Source organism: Clarias gariepinus, chromosome 1, assembly GCF_024256425.1.
Source record: "Clarias gariepinus isolate MV-2021 ecotype Netherlands chromosome 1, CGAR_prim_01v2, whole genome shotgun sequence".
In the NCBI taxonomy this organism is placed as follows: domain Eukaryota; kingdom Metazoa; phylum Chordata; class Actinopteri; order Siluriformes; family Clariidae; genus Clarias; species Clarias gariepinus.
Genome location: NC_071100.1, coordinates 43,023,046 through 43,041,315, shown reverse-complemented (window position 1 = coordinate 43,041,315; position 18,270 = coordinate 43,023,046). Strand labels below are relative to the sequence as shown.

Below are 18,270 nucleotides of genomic sequence, written 5' to 3'. Positions count from 1 at the left end.
TCAAAGCAACAGTGGCTCTTTCTTTTTCGATAAAGTTGGCATCTTCATCTTTTGACCCAATTTCATCTGCAAAAATGCCTGCTGTAAATAAAAGAATAAAAATGATAAAGCTGCATTTTTTGTCAAATATTTTTAAAGAAAATAAGTAGCTTAACCATGCAAATATTTTAGTATGTTAAAGTTTTTTTCAATTAAATTTTTATTTGTATAGCGCTTTTAACAATTGTCATTGTCGCAAAGCAGCTTTACACAATATAAATAATTATTTAAGCCTGTATGGAATGTAAGTGTGGATGAATCAAAATGGTCAGGTGGTCCCTGGTGAGCAAGCCGAGGGCGACAGTGGCAAGGAAAAACAAGCAAAAACTTCCTGAGATTGTAATAGGAAGAAACCTTGAGAGGAACCGGTCTCAACAGGGAACCCATCCTCATCTGGGTGAAACAGAAAGCAGGAATTGATCTGCATTCATACAGTGTGTTAGGTGACAGGCAGTTCAGCTATATTAATAGATGTTAATATGGAGTCCAGGTAGTTATTGGAGACAACTGCAGTCTTGAACTATCGAGCAACCGCAGCCAAGTCAAGTACTCAGAGAAACAGCTGTCGACACCAGTCGAGGCCAGAACTGTCTTTGTGGTAGAGTGAAACCATCCCCAGACACCAGACGCATCCTAAAGAGACACACGAGGCATCCATGTGACGAGAACTTGGCCAGAAGCGGGGCACCAGGATGGGTTAGACAGGTTCGTAGGGCAGAGGGAGTCTGGATCACTGGCAGCTCAGGAACGACATGTGTAGCTCGACAGAGAGAGGGAAAGAGAGGGGGGGGGAGAGAGAACAGAAGAGGGGAGAGCAGAAGAGGAGAGATGGCAGTTAGGTATGGTCGCAGTCACATAGTGTATAATGTGAATGTATATTTACTGTAGAGTGCAAGCAGAGACTCCGGCAGGACTAACTATGACAGCATAACTAAAAGGGAGAGCCAGAAGGAAACACAGACATGAGGGCTCCCTGAGATGTAAAGCAAACAATCACCTCACCGTCAACAAACCTGAGTGATCAATGAGTGTAGGGAAGACAGCATCTAAACATACCAGTTCACCATAATACTCTACGTCCATGAGTCCCCCAGATCTGCTCCTTTACCTAAGGCTAATCTATTTATAAAAATGTTCGGCTAAATAAATAGGTTTTTAGCCTGGACTTAAACACTGAGACTGTGTCTGAGTCCCGAACATTATTTGGAAGACTATTCCATAATTTTGGGGCTTTGTAAGAAAAAGCTCTGCCCAGCTGTAGTTTTCATAATTGTTATGTATTTCACTATGTATGGTAAGCTGTATAGTTGAGCCATTTCTGAACGCAACTCTGTGTGTATTCTGCACAATTGTGCTGTATGTGCTGAACTTTACAAATTAGGGGATGTGGCTCAAGCAGGCCACATCCAGGAAGTGCTGCTGTTGTAGAATACCTTTTTTAGATCATCACATCAAAATATTAGTGAGAGTGAACTGAGAAACGAGTATAACACACAGCAGTCTCAGTGGTACAAAATATTATATCTAACTTAATATCTTGAAGGTATCTTTGGTCTGTATTGTGTTTCAGTATTGTAACTTCGCTAATTTACGTCAAAACTCATTTTTGTTTATTGACTGACCATTGAATCTACAACCACCTGACACAAGGTCATATCTTTATTAATACATAACTATACACTGTTTAATAATTCTAATCACTTTTTTGAATAAAAGAAAAGTGGCCTGTAATTATTTTGAGACTATGGTGCCTCTTGAAATGTTGAGCATTGCTCATAACTTTTATAGCCCAACTTTTTACATGTCCTGCAACCAGGTATGAAATGACTTTTAAGGTACAGTGGAACCTTGGATTACATGCATAATTCGTTCCGGAAGCAGATTTGTATTTTAAAACAGTCGTAAACCAAATTTAATTTTCCCATAAGAAATAATAGAAACTTAAATTATTCATTCCACAGCCCCAAAAAATAAATACATAAAAATAATTCATACAAAATATAAAGTAAAAATAAAACAAATTAACCTGGATTATACCTTTTAGAAAAAGTAAAAATAAATCCCACAGGCGCTGTGTGTGTGTGTAAGAAGAGACTCTTGCTTTCAGCCCCTCCTGTCTCCCTCTTCTCATCTTACACAGTAAACCTCTCGTTTTTCTCCTCTCGTTTGAATTTTACACAAACACACACTAAAGGCGAGAGGGAGAGAGAGAGAGAGAGAGAGAGTGTAAACCGGCACGGTGTCAAATTACGCGCGCACACTTACATAACGCACACACATACTGTAATGACAGGCTGAATCAGAGATGGAGAACATGGATTTTTAACCTTTAATGAGACTTTCATGCTTTTTTCACACTTATCAACTTGTTTTTATGTCACTGTTTATTATAAATACATATTGTTCATGCATGTTATTCACAAGTTCTGACGTGTGTCTTTTGTTACACAGTGTCACTCACGACTTCAGACGTTTCGTTGATTTCTTTGTCTCTTGTTTATTTTCAACATCAAAAAACAGTTTCTTGCATAGATCCACTGTAGTCACGACAAGTCGCTTGCTGTGTTCTGTAGCTTCGATAGATTACAGTTATAACAACTCATTTTACTGTATTCCTTTTAGCTTACTGTCTCATGGTCAAAAGCTTGTGTGCTCCACACCTTTCTGTATCCTTCCGTGTCTTAACAACAACTAACAACTAGCGTGCATGATAGACATGAAACTGCATAACTGTGGGATGATGTCACAGAACAACTCATGAAATGATGTCACAATACAAATTATGAGTATGATACTTAATGCTTAACTAATAAACTGAAATAAGATAAACCTAACAACAAATCACAAGAATGAAATATGGCCCTTACACATATGTTAAAAGAAATTCAATTACAGTGGAACCTTGGGTTGCGAGTGTTCCGCAAGATGAGCAAAAATGTTTAATAAATTTTGACTTTAAAAACGAGCAAGTCTTGGTTTACGAGTACTGAGTATCATGTATCACACATGCACTTCATGTTTTGATGCCGAGTGTCACGTGATCACAACTGTGCCAATAGTTTTTCACTCTCATCTGCTGTGGAATTGTGGGTAATCGTCTTCCCTGCTGGGTCTTAGTGCTCGTCTCTTTTTGCCATTAGCAATGTACCTTGTTAATATTTCTGATAAAACTGTTTCCTTCTTTTTCCTTAGGATTTAAGTCCTAAGGAAAAAGAAGACCAAGAGAAACTGAAAGTTTAAACTGTCTGGGGATAGAGGCCTTTCTGAAGACATTCAGTGTGTCAGGGTGTTTTCCTTATATTTGTGTAAATTTCACATCTATGCCAATTTAGTAGATTTTAATACATTTTTACATATTTACATAAAGTTTATTTTACTTCCTTACTGGCCTTAATGTAATAAAAATTGTGTAAAATGTAGGTGTCTAACAGAAATGCAGGACAAGCAAAAATAAATACCTTTCTGTGCCATTTTATGGTTTTATGCTGTGCAGAATAGTACTAGATGAACTGATCATAAAGTTCAACACCTCCCATATACATGTTGTACTGAAAGATCAGAGAAGGCCGATGAAATGAAATGAAAATAAACAAACAAATAAAAATGGTATTAAACTCTGAAAACAAGTGGAAGCTTTTGCAGAGCATTCATAGTGTTAAAAGCATAAAAAAATGCTACCTTTTCAAAGTGAAAGTCTCAGCATGCATTGGTGTGAGCAACTTTATTTCAATTACAAACCTAATTATAATCTGGTTACAAAACTTTTGCAGTTTTTGCAAAATATCTGCAATGCAATATCAATAATAATAACAAAATAGAGCAATTAAATATCCTAAATATCTGCCTTTTAAACACAGAAATGAGCTTTTTAATGATATAAAGTTGTAGGAAAAACCACTTACAGATGACCCGACTGGATGACTTAATTCTACAAAATGACATTCTCTCTATTCAGGGTTGCAGGGGTCCTGGAGCCTATCCCAGGAGACTTAGGGCATGAGACGAGGTACGCCCTGGACAGAGTGCCAATCCATGGCAGGACACACACGTACCCACTCTAACATATTCATTCACACACCACATGCAATTAGGGAATGCCATTTAGCCCAACCTGCATGTTTTTAAACTGTGGGGGGAAACCAGAGTACCCGGAGTTAACTCACAAGGACGGGGAGAACATGCAAACTCCATGCACACAGAAACGGGACCCTGGAGGTACAAGGCAACAGTGCTAACCAATAGACCACCATGCCGCCGTGTCACAATCTGTCCTTCAATTAAAATGTTTACACTATTCACATGTTTTACTACAGCTAAGAGTCTCATCACTGTACTGTGCTTGAATGGATCGGTTTTATACCTGTATTGATGAGAAATTTTTTCACATGTCCTAGTTCGATGGTTGAAATTCAAAGTAAATGAATGAAGAAATAAATGTTGAAATAGCTCCATCTTGTGAGAAAAGTATGACTCTGCTTCATGCTTTATATTGGGCTTTTTGTACAATGTAGTTGTGTTTTCTGTCACTGTGGGCCTCAGAGCGCAGTAGTACAGTGCAGAGTCTGACACCGCAGCAGAGGAGATGTTCAGATCCACTTTTGTATTGATTTTATCAACTGTCACAGAAAATTGTGAAAGAGGTGGGACAGCTGGTGTGACACGTCCAGTGTCTTTATCAATCAGCAGCAGAAACACAGGTCTTGATCCAGGCTTTTGTTGATACCAGTGGAGATAGTCCACTGATCCTGAATATGTGCAGGACAGTGTGGTGTTACTGCCTTCAGTTGAAAAGACACTGGTTTTGTCGGGCTTAATGCTGCTATCAGCTGCTGCCGCTAAAAAAAAATATATATATACTAATTATTTTTAATAGTCATAATTATATTGTGAAATTTAAATCAGCATGCAAAATTGTGAATATTTAAATTATATAAAAATGCTATTTTGCAATTGATATAGTAACTTACCAATATCAGCAAGAGAAATAAAAAAAACAAACAAGAATGACATTATCACTGTTGGTTAGTTTACACCTCTATAGAGCTTCGGAAATAAATGTAACTGTTACCACCTGAAGTATTTCCTCTAGCTCCACCTACGTTATGCATATTCATCCCAACTCAGATATTCAGTATAACTGCAGAACTCTATATCTCTCTTTCTGAAACAAATAAAAGGACAATCACGTACATACAGTATTAGGGACTGGTAATATGAACTAAAAAATATGTCTAGGTTTTTTTTATAGGCTGAAAGGCAAATTTCTGGAAAGTGAGCTACTGTAAACATTTAGTTTAAATTTTGTCAAAGGCCTATGTGGGATGTCACAAGAACTTATACAGGGATTTCTTCTCTGTTTAAACTATACAATTGCAAAACGTAAAAAAATACATAATTCTATAATATAAATATAAAAATAACTATGTTTAACAGTTTTTAACAATCATAACTGAGCTATTAAATTAGAATACATTACAGCCTTTCTTACCCTGCTGAACACTAACAATAAAAATGAAAAAAAAAAAAAAGCAAACAAATATAAGGTCTACATTCTCTGTCAAAGTGAATCAGATTTTTCAACGGACACCTAAGTTTAGAGACACAGATGTGAAATCACTGGAAACAGTAAGGAATGTTTCAGTTACACTCAGGGATTTCACAGATACCTTAGGTGAAGAGACTGCAAAAAAAAAATTATCAGTCCTGACACACACACACACACACACACTACACTTTTCCTATGGTTGAAACATATACCTGTACAGTATATAGACATCAAATGATGAAATTAAAGAGTTGTCTAATAAAAGACGCTTATTCAGTTTTCCTCTGAACAAACTTCAGCTTGACACTCCAGTTCAGTTAGTGGTTGTAATCAGTTATTGACGAATGCTGTTTTGCCACTTGAGTTTTAAGGGTTAAAGAAGAACAACCAGTGAACCAGTGACAGGGTCATTAACACCCACACTCATTTGATGTTAATTGCGGAAGCACTGCTATACCAAAAACTGGTAAAAACCTACCTTAGATCTTTCTTTTTATGATGCTGCATAGCTCCTGTTCAATGCTTAAAGCACATGTGGTGGTAGCATCAAAACTGGACTATGAGGCAATAAAAGCAGGTGGCCTGGTCTGATTAATCTTATGTTCAGAGGTGGGTGGTAACGAGCAGTGTTAGGGGACGTTACTTTTTAAAGTAACCAATTACCTCACAAAATGACTGTCTTTAGAAAGTAATCAGTTACATTACAGTGTTACAGTGGCAGACCAAAATCGTTAGTTACATTTACTCCGTTACATTTACTTAAGTAACTTTTTGGAAAAAAATTACTTCTATGAGTAGTTTTACTGCACCATACTTTTTACTTTTACTCAAGTAGATTTGTAAACAAGAAACGCTACTTTAGTCCGCTACATTCGGCTCCCAGTGATGTCAAAAGTATTCACATTCATGTGTGTTTATACTTCTCATCCAACCACAATCAAATTCGCTCCATCCGGATGACGCGATTTATCCGGATGTTTTTTTTGTTTGTTTTTTAAATGACAAGTTAAAATAAAATAGGAGTACCGAGGCTAATTTTAAAATGTAAGGAGTAGAAATACAGATAATTGTGTGAAAATGTAAGGAGTAGAAGTAAAAAGTCGGCTAAAAAATAATTACTCCAGTAAAGTATAGATACCCAAATTTTCTACTTAAGTAACGTAACAAAGTATTTGTACTTCGTTACTTGACACCTCTGTCAAAGATGCAAACAAAAGTTTCCGCATCTTTCTCTAATCTTTTTCTAATCCCAAAAAATATGATGCATCCCTGGCAGAACAGCTTTATACTGCAGTGTCTTACTTATTACTTTTACTTGGGTTATATTTTGGATGACTACTTTTTCAAGGTTAAGTAGGCTTTATTGTCACTTCAACCATATACAGTTAGTACACAGTGAAACAAAACAACGTTCCTCCACGACCAAGGTGCTACATGCAACAAATTTACAACATAAATTAACAGAAAAACTAAACTAGCTAACTAATAGGCCTAGTTAGCTGGCTAGCAGAGACAAGACAGATAGTCCTAACATAAATTACAACATAAATTAACAAAGACTAACTAGCTAAGTAAGACTACCTACAGGTTTTACAGACAACATTAAGTGCACGTGCAAATGAGCAAACGAGTTTTACTTCTACTTGAGTAATATTATATTGAAGTACAGCAACTCTTACTTAAGTAAATATTTTGGCTACTCTACCCACCTCTGCCTATGTCCTTGTATATCATGTGAATGCCTGGATGCATAGATGTTGCTTACCTGAGGAAGAGATGGCACCAGGATGCATTATGGGAAAGAGACATGCTCACTAAGCAGGGTGATGGTTTGGCCAATGTTACCCTGAAAAATCTTGGGAATCAGCAATTATATACTGTAGATGTGACTCTAAACAAGGCTGACATATGGAGGGCTCATAACTGAAAGAATCTAGTGCCTGATTCCACAGCACACCTTCAGAGATCTGGTGGAATCCATGCCATAAGGAGTCAAAGCTATTTTGGCAGTATAATATCAGGCAGGTTAACTTTAGGAGGACTTACTGTACACATGAATTAAAAGCAAGCTCTTAGCTGATTTATATTTAGAAGCCTGCTAGTAGAACGAGCCCTCTGTACTCCAACAGGATGTGGAAAACATAATTCAAAAAAATGTGCTCCACATAGAGATGTTAGGAATGTGCTTGTTTGCATCTGTGGTTTATTTTCACAGAATGTGAATGTACTTTTTTTTCTCCTTTTGTTTTAGGTTACAAGAAATCTATTTTTTAAACATCATCCATATAAAATCAAATCAACAATTATGCATCAATAAGTAAATAGAAATGTACAGAGAGAGAATCCATTACGATTAGGAATAAAGATCATGCAAATTGGACTTTTGTAGTTTATTTTCCTTTAGTATAATAAAACAGGTTTTTGTACAGTGCAGCTGGATTTCCTGTCACTGTGGGCGCCAGAGCACAGTAGTATAGTGCAGAGTCTGATACAGCAGCAGAGGAGATGATCAGATCCACTCTTTTATTATTAATGTCAATTTCAACAGACAGACCTGATGGAATGGCATCACTTTTATATCCACTTTGTAAGATATAAAGAAGAAACTTAGGTGTAGATTTTGGAGCTTGCTTGTACCACTGCAAGGAGTATGTTGGAGCACTTGTTGTGTATCTGCAGGACAGAGTAACAACATCACCTTCATCTACAGTTTTATGGGAGAAAAGTGTCTCTACTGAATCTGCCATGGAGTCTCCTGTCATAGAGAAGATAACAATGTTTTAAACATTTACACAGTCAAGTCATAATTACAAAAGTCAAACCCAGATTTATCTTTGTATTAACACAATTACTCATTATTCACTCATTTAACATGTAACATTTTTATTAATATTTTATATTTATAATTATATTTTAAAATAAATATATGAATGTTAATTAATTTTATTTTTATAATGAATAAAATGTAAACTCACCCAGTAAAAGCCACAGACACAAGAGTAAAACAGTGAACATGATGAATAGTTGTAGTTAAATGAAACTGTAAGACGCTTTTTCTCTAAGATGTTAACATCAATGTTCATGAAGCTTCACCCCACAGCATCACATGACAGTAGAGCTGACTGTTAACTCTTGCTGAAGCATCATTGCTTTACATTGACTTAACAAATGGGGGCGTAATTCTGAGTGCATTTGAACAAACACAAACTGAAAGCATAACACTGATGAAAGTATCCAAATTTATAATTTTGATCTATAAAAATTACATGATGAAATATTTTATTAGGTCTTTATAGAGACTTGTGCTTGTGTGGGTTTGTGTCTGCTTGTGTGCATGTGTGTATATGAGGTATACTGGATTTAAAAGGGGTTAAAATAATATTTGTGCAGCATGTATAATAGAAGAAGGTGCTATCTCACTCGGGCAGCATGGTGGCTTAGTGGTAAGCGCTGTCATCTTGCACTTCCAAGTCCTGTATTAAATGTAACTACATCGGCTCCGTCTGCATGTGGTTTGCATGTTCTACCTGTGCTTGGGGGCCTTCCTCTGGGATTTCCACGCTCAGTCCAAAAACATGCAGATTAGGCTAATTGGCATTCCCAAATTGCGCATAGTGTGTGTATATGTTGTGGGTAAAGGTACAGTACTACCATGGTTGTACAAATAGCAATGAAAGCAATAGTCATTGGCCTCCACAGTCTTCAAACAGAAAAAAATAATAAAACCAAGCATGACCTATATACTCACTTTTATATATTTTTTAATATCTAACGTTGCACAAGCATTTATTATAGTTGTTTAAGAAACGGGGCTGGCTGGCAATTTTATTACTATTAAGTATTACTTCTATAAAATTAGGCTATTAAGCATACTATTAAGTTATGGTTATCTAAGCACTGAACGAGTTAGTTTTTTTACTGTTAATACAATCCGGCAGTGGAGTGTTTACTGTCTGATCCTAAGGGTGATCAAAGACATTCCTCACAAGTTTGTGAGCTGCAAAAATATTATTTTTGATAAATGTGTGAAGCACATGAATATTTTGTGCAAGCAGGGATTGCAGCAGGACTAACTGACTAACAACCATAACTAAAAGGGAGAAAAAAAAAAAAAAAAACAGACATGTGGGCTCCCTAAGAAGTAAAGCAACCAGTTACCTCACCATCAACCAACACGAGTGATCAACAAGAGTGGGGAAGACAGCATCCATACATACCAGTTCACCACATTACTCTCCCAGATCTGCTCCTTTACATACAGTAAGGTAAACCTATTCACAAATTGCTAGCGCTTGTTTTATTTATTTTTTTATTTTTATTCCAATTTTCTCCCTTATTTAGTCGTGGTCAATTCCTCCCCGTCACTAGGGGGCTCCCACATTAAGGCTACTACTACCACTCAGTCGGGAGGGCGAAAACTATTCCGTGTTTCCTCCGAAACGCGTGACGTCAACCGACCGCATCTTTCCAAACTGCTTGTTCACGCACCATTAGGGGCAAAGTAACACACTCCGAGGAAAGCGCTAGCCGCTCCTTTCGCGTGCGTGAGCTCACAGACGCCCCTGATTGGCTGTAGAGCCGTGATTAATGTGGGAGCACGAGTACCTCTCATCCCTCCCCCCTGAGAGAGCTCGGCCAATCAGCTTACACTAGGCCTCCGGCTGTGAGAGGAAAACAGCATCACCCGGAGTTTAAACCAGCGATCTGCGAATGATAGGGCGAGCACTTTACCACTGTGCCACTCGGAGGCCTTAGAGCTTGTTTATTAGTTACTTTTAGCCAGTGAACATACAACTATTGATATTAAAATACTACTTTTGCCATATAAAGCATGAAATGGTCTCGCGCTTCCTTAATTTTATTAAGCTGGGTTCTCTCATGTGGTTTTGCTTAAACATAGAGCTGGGTGTCAACGTAACAGTAAAAACAAATACCATATTTTTCATTGATATTACCTAGACAATTATTTTAAGAGAATAGTATGTGAAATGAGATGTGAAATTGAATGAAAAATGAAAATCTATTGGAAAGCTTTTAGAAAATATGGTTATTATAGGTGCAAAAAGACCAATAAAAATATTAATGTCAAGTTTATACTGTATTAATGTTAATGACAAATAATACTAATGCATACAATTAATATCACATTAATGCCCATGGTTTCCGAATATTTTTGGTCCAAACATGGAGGTGGTAATATGTTAATGGGGGTGTTTCTCTGCAGCAGGCACTGGAACACTTGTCTGGATAGAATGAAAATGAAAGGGAGGAATATCTTCAAGTTCTTCAGGAAAATGTTATGCCCTCTGCAAGAAAGTTGTCAATGGGGCTTACTTTCCACCATGACAATGACCCAAAGCACCCGGCAAAACTAATTGCATCGTGGTTTATGGAGAAAAAAAGTGAATGTCCTTGCATTGCCTAGTCAGCCCCAGTGGAAAAAAATAAATAAAATACACTTATTACAAAGTATACTTATTTAAACTTGTCTTTCAATGTATTTTTGGTACATTTTAAATATATGCTTGAAATAATTATACATAATTCTCTCCCGCACACTCTCAAACTCGTTTTGCATGCTGAAAATCACTTTTGCACATTCGAGATAAGCCACTGTCTGATTGGCTCTGCCTTATAGCTAAATACAACACAAGGGACTCGGGACACATTTACAGGCTAGGCTAGGGGACACATTTACAGGCTAGGCTAGGGGACACATTTACAGGCTAGGCTAGGGGACACATTTACAGGCTAGGCTAGGGGACACATTTACAGGCTAGGCTAGGGGACACATTTACAGGCTAGGCTAGGGGACACATTTACAGGCTAGGCTAATTGCTCAAATAAGTACTTATATTACAAAGTATACTTATTTAAACTTGTCTTTCAATGTATTTTTGGTACATTTTAAATATATGCTTGAAATAATTATTGTACAAATGTACAGAAAGTATACATAATTCTCTCCCGCGCACTCTCAAACTCGTTTTGCATGCTGAAAATCACTTTTGCACATTCGAGATAAGCCACTGTCTGATTGGCTCTGCAGTCCTACGCTTCTAGTTTGAATTAATGGCTGGAAGCTGCATCGTTGTGTGCGTTCGTAGGTATCGTTATTATTTCATGTTCATCGACATAATTATAAACTACCTTACAAAAACCATTAAATTTACTTTAAGCTATATAATGTATTGTCTAATGTGTTGTTGCTAAATCTTATGTACTTTGGTTGTGGTATAATGGCTCCGTAACTGCCTGTTTTCAGTCTCTGTGTAACTGTCATGTCGTGGGTGTAATGGCGGATGTTGATCGCCGTGGGCGGATAGAGCAGGCATAAATGCAGAGGGGTTGTGTCAACAAAAGAGTCTTTTAATAAGGGTAGCCACAGAGGTATAAATAATAAAGACACAAAGGAACAAACAAACTCAAACAATACTCAATAACATGGGGTTAAACATAGGCTCTCTGGCAGGACACAGTCTAAGGAACACAGACAGGCACCAATACCTGTTACACTACGTCTAAGCTCTGTGGCGAAACACAGGCTAAAGGACGAACACATGACAAGATAAACCACTGTACGCATGGAGCTGAAACAGGAGAAAACATGACGAGACTAGAGATCCGACGAGACGAGACGAGAGACCAGGAGAGACAAGAGTAGACGAGAGACAGGACTAGGGCTAAAGACATGGCAATCAGCTAGACATGGCTATTAGCTAAACATGGTCATTAGCAAAGACACATTCACATTCATCTAGCTAAGCATGTCTTTAGCCTAACATGCACATAGCTACACTTACCTTATAGCTAAATACAACACAAGGGACTCGGGACACATTTACAGGCTAGGCTAGGGGACACATTTACAGGCTAGGCTAGGGGACACATTTACAGGCTAGGCTAGAGGACACATTTACAGGCTAGGCTCACCGGGAAACTAGGGAGGCAGGAGACACAGAAATTCGAGACACAGAAAGGCTACAGACACAAGGGGGCTATGGCTAGAAGCCTGATGGTTAGCTCCACATAGATTTCAGATAAAAAAAAAACTCCTAGCCAAACACACAACTAGCTACTTATCTGATCTAGCTAAACACACAAGAAAACAGGGGGACAAAAACCACAATACTTACATACACATGAACTACACCACACTTGACATGACTGAATCAGCTCCACAAACTTAGACACACACAGAACATCTACAGAAAACATCGCCAACATGAGAGCCCACCTTAACAGAACTTAAATAAATGACAGTAGTGCAACTAATAATGCTCGACCCAGTTTCCCAGACTAATCAGCTATTTATAGATGTTTTAATGATCTGCCTCGGATCAGGTGAGCTCCCGCATCACCTGACCGAGGTGCCTTCTGGGAAACTGGGTCTGCAAACAAAAAAACTACAACTACAGTTCCCTCTAGTGAAGATTCCTTACAGTAACAGCTAGAATCAACACACCAGGTTTAAACTAATACTGTACTGTACCTGTATACTCTAATACTAATGTCTGTATGTGTTTGTAAGGCAACCTGTTTAAATTTTAGTCTGTGTGTTTGTAAGGCAACCTGACTTTTGTTGAACACAAATAAACTATAGCAGTGCTTTTTTGTAACCTTGTGCAAATTAAATCTGTTGAACTTATGAATAAAATCTGCCTCATAAATACTGATGTAATTATTTTTAAAAACATATTATAGTGTCGTAAATGCATTTAGCATTTGTAAATTATCCTAAACATTTTTAGTGTACTGTTAATACATTTGCAATAATGTATTATAGAAGGTTGTGTACTGTATGATACAATAAAGTATATTTGTATTACTTTTAAGTATTTGTAATTGTCCAGAAGTATAACAGCATCCTACTGCTGCAATAAGAATATACTTGTAATATATTAATCATGTACTGTATTTGTAATACAGTAAAAATATCTGTAATGTACTTATAATACATATTATAGTATATATAAATATAAACTTGCATTTCATTAATTACTGTCAGGTACTGTACAGTATGTACGTTAGTACATATACAGTACTTTAAGTGTACTAAATATACTTAAAGTTGTTCCACTTTAGCACACAAAAGTATACTTAATACACTTAAAATTGTGCTTTTGTACAATTTAATTACAACTTAAATAATTAATAATAAATTAGTTGTTCCAAAACAGCAAACTTCAAGTATACTAGTCATTAGTCTGGCTGCAAGTACATTTAAGTGTGCTTTGGCATGCTAGGACTTAGTACTGTACACTTAGCATACTTTTTTTTTTCCTAGTTAGAGCTCAGACTTCTGTGGAATGACTTAAAGACTTCACTCCACAAACAAATTTAACTCAACTTATTTGAGCAATTCTGCAAAGATTGCAAAGTCTAGATGTACAAAGCCGTGTACAGTAAGTCGTTGAAAACATTATTAGCTTTACCTGAATGAGTTTATTTCATTCCTCTTACTGTACTTTTAGCAAGGAGTAGGACTGCTCCTAGAAAAGCATGTGACATCACTGTTTACAACACTGAGTGCCACAAAGTACTGTAGGTGTCACGTTATAGTGGGTGTTGTAGTTTTGACAGATTTTTTCACGTTTACATGACGTTTTAGCATTTTTTTTTTTTTTTGCATCACATTGTCCTAGGCCGACTGTTGCAATCACAACTGTTTCAAGCCCTTATAATAGCTTCAGTGCCAAGTATGTTTGTGTGGCAGGGTGGTGGGTGTCTTTTTCTCTATGTCAGGAAATTAAAAATTTCCCTTTGACCAACCTTAAAAGACTGAGTACCGATTACGCCACCCAGGATTGGTTACCCGGGAAAAGTTTAAGACACGCAGGTTTGAATCTCTCAGTAAGAACACAGGGACATGGATACAAAAATACAATTCTTTATTCATACAGGAAATTTCCAGATCAAGCAATATCAAAATGACTGTTAAAACAGATTAAAACATCCCCAGCAAAAAGACAAAGAAAAGAAATTGGAGCTGGGAGCTTAACCATAGAGAGGCAGGCTAGGTACAGGACTACACTCCTTCCCGACAATAAATAACCACACGTGCACCAACCCCTCACACTAGTGAAAATGTAGTACCACTCCACACTTTGTAAACATAAGCACGCCACTCTATAAGCAGCTAGCCTGCCTTCTCTCCATTCCCAGCTCCTAAAAAGAAGGACAAATAAATAAAATTAATAATTACAAAAACAATAAAAAAAAAGACAAATGCAGCTGCAAAGCAACCTCCAAACTTGGAGGACAAATAAAACTAAAGCAACAGTCAGTGAAATGTTACATTAAAGCAATGGCTGACAACACCAAGCAAAGCAGCACAAACAAAACAAAATATAGAAATAAGCCAGCCCAAGGCAGCAGCACAAGCAAAGCAAAGAGCTGTTCAAAAAGGCAAAGAAAAGGAAAAAAAAAAAAAAAATAACTGTCACAAGGACAAGAACGAACCAAACCAAAACAATCCGCTGAAGCAAAAACAGCAGTGCTGAAGCTGCAAGCCAAATTGTGAGCGACACAAAGCCAAAGACAGGTGAGAAAAGCACGCTCGCCAGCCGATTAATTTACCTTAAATGTAAAAGAACATTAAAGTAAAGATACAGCACATACCTGTGTGGCAGGCGCCAACAAAAATAAATTTCACCTACCGCGCGATGCAGACCACATCTATCTGGCAGCCAATCTTTCAACAGATCAAAAAGGGAAAATAAACAGGTCATATCATACCTTTATTGACCTTAAACACTGCTATACTGTATGAAGAAACACTGACAAACCAACTTAAACGGTAGCATTCATCTCCCGTGGTACACGAGCACGAAGCGTGCAGCTCTTGAGACGGGGTAAATACATACGGACACCAATGAGCTGCTCATCCGTTCCCTCGGATCCCATAAAGATCCTAAAACTTGCCGGCTTCCCAAAGAAAATTGCGATTAGTTAGATAATGACTTTTAGGTGTACAAGTAACCAAAGTACAGCACACCAAACATACCTCTCGCACACCTCAACAAACTTCCGGAGGCGCAACCTGGGGTGAATTAGCGCCACACCTGTCTATTCTCACAGCGCCCTTTTATACGCTCCTAAATTACAACCAAAGATTATCAGGTGAAAAACCCGAAACTCTAGAGGAAAGTGCAAAACTCCCTCTCACCACAATCTACCCCTGCCCCTTTTTCATTATCGACCCGATGATGAACTCCACTTGGGAAGCAACTAAACAAACAGTCCCTGGAGATGGCCTGACCTCCGAAATGTCTAGAGGCAAGCTAACCATGTGCACACAATGTGCCCATCACGTGCTGGGGAAAGTGGAGAGCCTCAGTAGTCCCTACATTGGTAACTGGTCTGTAAACAGTTCCACTAATCACTGTAACCAGAGCTAAAAAATCAACAGCCCCACATCAGGGGCGCCAAAAATGCAACCCCTCTAGCGAAGGAGTCAAAACAGGTGGCCGCTACACACCCCCAAAAATGCAAGCGGCTCAAGGACCACGCACCCTCACCTTTCCTATACCCTCACCAGGAGTCTGAACACTTACCTGGTGAATACTGTAGCGCTTAATACGGAGTTGGAAGCACTAGACACAAACGAGGAATGGAACAGGGAAGGCCCATACTGTCCAAAAAGCTCCTGGTAGCATCGACTCAACACATTCATGCCCAACACACCCAGGGCTTGAGCACAGACACCACCAGAAGGATCCCGGACCACCAATACGCCGCATTTCGGCACCATTCGACCGCAAAGTTCATATTCAATTCAACATAACCCAAATAAGAAAAAGACAATCCATTGGCCGCCTTAAGCTAAAACCAATGACAAGACCCATGACGGTCCTGGTCCCACGGCTCAAAGTGTTCGTGAGAACCGCTTTCAAGATGGTGAACACCATAGACCCGGTATCCGCTAAACATGATACCAGCACACCACTCATGGACACAACCAAATGTAGGCATGAGGACGATAAATTTAACATTGGGCCAACGCTGCCCAACGAGTCTGAGCCACCATTTTCCCCAACCGAATTGTGACTCAGCAATTCGGCGGGAATTAGTTTACCGACAATTAGACCGTCTGGAGCCAAAGACACACCTCACCTATAATAACTAGAGATCATAAATAAGAAGGAGAACCACGCTCATGGTTACCCTCTTTAGCAAAATGGCCGGGCTTTTGTCACCTTCTACACATCACTGGGGTGCTACGAAAGGACCGGGTCCACAGTAACTGGTCCTGCAATTTGGTTACACTGTGGGAAGGCTGAGCTAACTGTTGCTGCTGTAATTTCAACATCTCTCTAAGCTCACATTTCAGACTGCTGAGACGGATGATCCTCTCCCGAACAGGCACCACTTTGAACCCCATATTGAAACCCATGTGCTACTGGAACCGAATGACTACGACCCCTTGCTCCCCCTGGGGTGCCCTCACGCTGCCACCTTATAGCCTTGCCCTGAACATCTAGCAATGTTGCAGAAGGTTGGCGGCGAACAAATGGCTTTAATTCACGACGAAGGGTGCAATCGAGGATGTGCTCAACAAATTGGTCACACAACACTACTTCAGAGTTTAGCATTACAACTAGCAGCTGTTTAACCTTCTCCAAAAGAGCCTCTGGAGCCAAAGAGAACTTTAACAACGTCTCGCCATCCTGCTACTTTCGAGAAAAGGCTTCTTGCAACGCTATATGACTGGAAACACCCATATACTGCACCCATATATTGCTAAAGTGCTTATGTTCTTACTGAACATGTCTGATTGCACACCTGACCTGATTATCCTCTGAGGAAAGATTTTTATTATGTGAAAAATTTGTGACTTTTTTAAGAAAATCCTTCACAGTGCATTCATAGAGTCCTAGGATTCAAGAAAAAGATAAACATGAAGTCAACCAAAGCAAAAGTTTGACTATTACTTTTTTTCCTCCCTATTTTCTCCTGTGTCAAGGGACTAAAAATTAAGGTAAAAGAAGGGGAAGAAAACTTAAAGGTTAAAACGAGCTGAGATTAGAGGGCTTTCTGAAGACCTGCAGTCAGTTAGGGATCATCTAATATTCGTGTAAATTTGAAATCTTTGCCAATTTAGTAGATATAAAATTGTTACTAATTTACATAGAGTTCCCTTTCAAAGGCTAAACTCGATGCTGCGTGAAAACGCTATGGGCCACAGGGTAATTACGCCGGGCCACAGACATGTCTCTTCGTGCAAGAAAGCAGACGGCTTGTGCTATCGGCCGTTTTATGGCTGCAATGGTTTCCACGGAGAGGTACTTGTGGTTGAATCTCACGGGCATCAAGGAGAAGGATCGTGCATTCCTCCTTAATGCCCCATTTCGCCTTCCGGCCTACTTGGCGATGTCATTAACTCGGTCACCACTAGGTTCAAGAGGCGAAGTTATATAACAAGCCTTCGGGAAATTCCTTCCCCGCCGTGCTCAAGAGTCGGGACTGTCAGCCACCCAGTCTCAACCGGGTCTGACTCCTGCGAGGCGTGAAACACACAAGTAAAGTGGTTTTGAGCCTGGCACCCCCTCGTAAGATTGGGGTGCGTCGCACAATCCGCCTCAAAATAGGTCAGACTGGCATATTGTCTTCCTCACAAAAAAACCCTGAGGTTCATGTGCCCAGGACCATGGGGGGTGGCCCCCCAATGGGGAGAGGCACGCAGA

General features: G+C 38.8%; 1 protein-coding gene and 1 gene segment (V, D, J or C); both read right to left on the bottom strand.

Annotated features, from left to right (window-relative positions):
- Positions 1 to 4,140: 4,140 nt before the first annotated feature.
- LOC128521401 (uncharacterized) lies at positions 4,141 to 5,068 on the bottom strand. The gene is made up of 2 exons (XM_053495544.1): positions 5,007 to 5,068; positions 4,141 to 4,874 (listed from the first exon to the last, which is right to left on the bottom strand). The coding sequence occupies exons 1-2, from the start codon at positions 5,047 to 5,049 to the stop codon at positions 4,141 to 4,143; spliced, it is 777 nt and encodes a 258-aa protein (XP_053351519.1). The 5' UTR covers positions 5,050 to 5,068.
- A 528-nt stretch (positions 5,069 to 5,596) lies between these two features.
- LOC128521385 (T cell receptor alpha variable 14/delta variable 4-like) lies at positions 5,597 to 8,599 on the bottom strand. The segment is given in 3 exon segments: positions 5,597 to 5,626; positions 8,050 to 8,339; positions 8,560 to 8,599. Coding segments are annotated over 3 exon segments (360 nt in total).
- Positions 8,600 to 18,270: the final 9,671 nt, after the last annotated feature.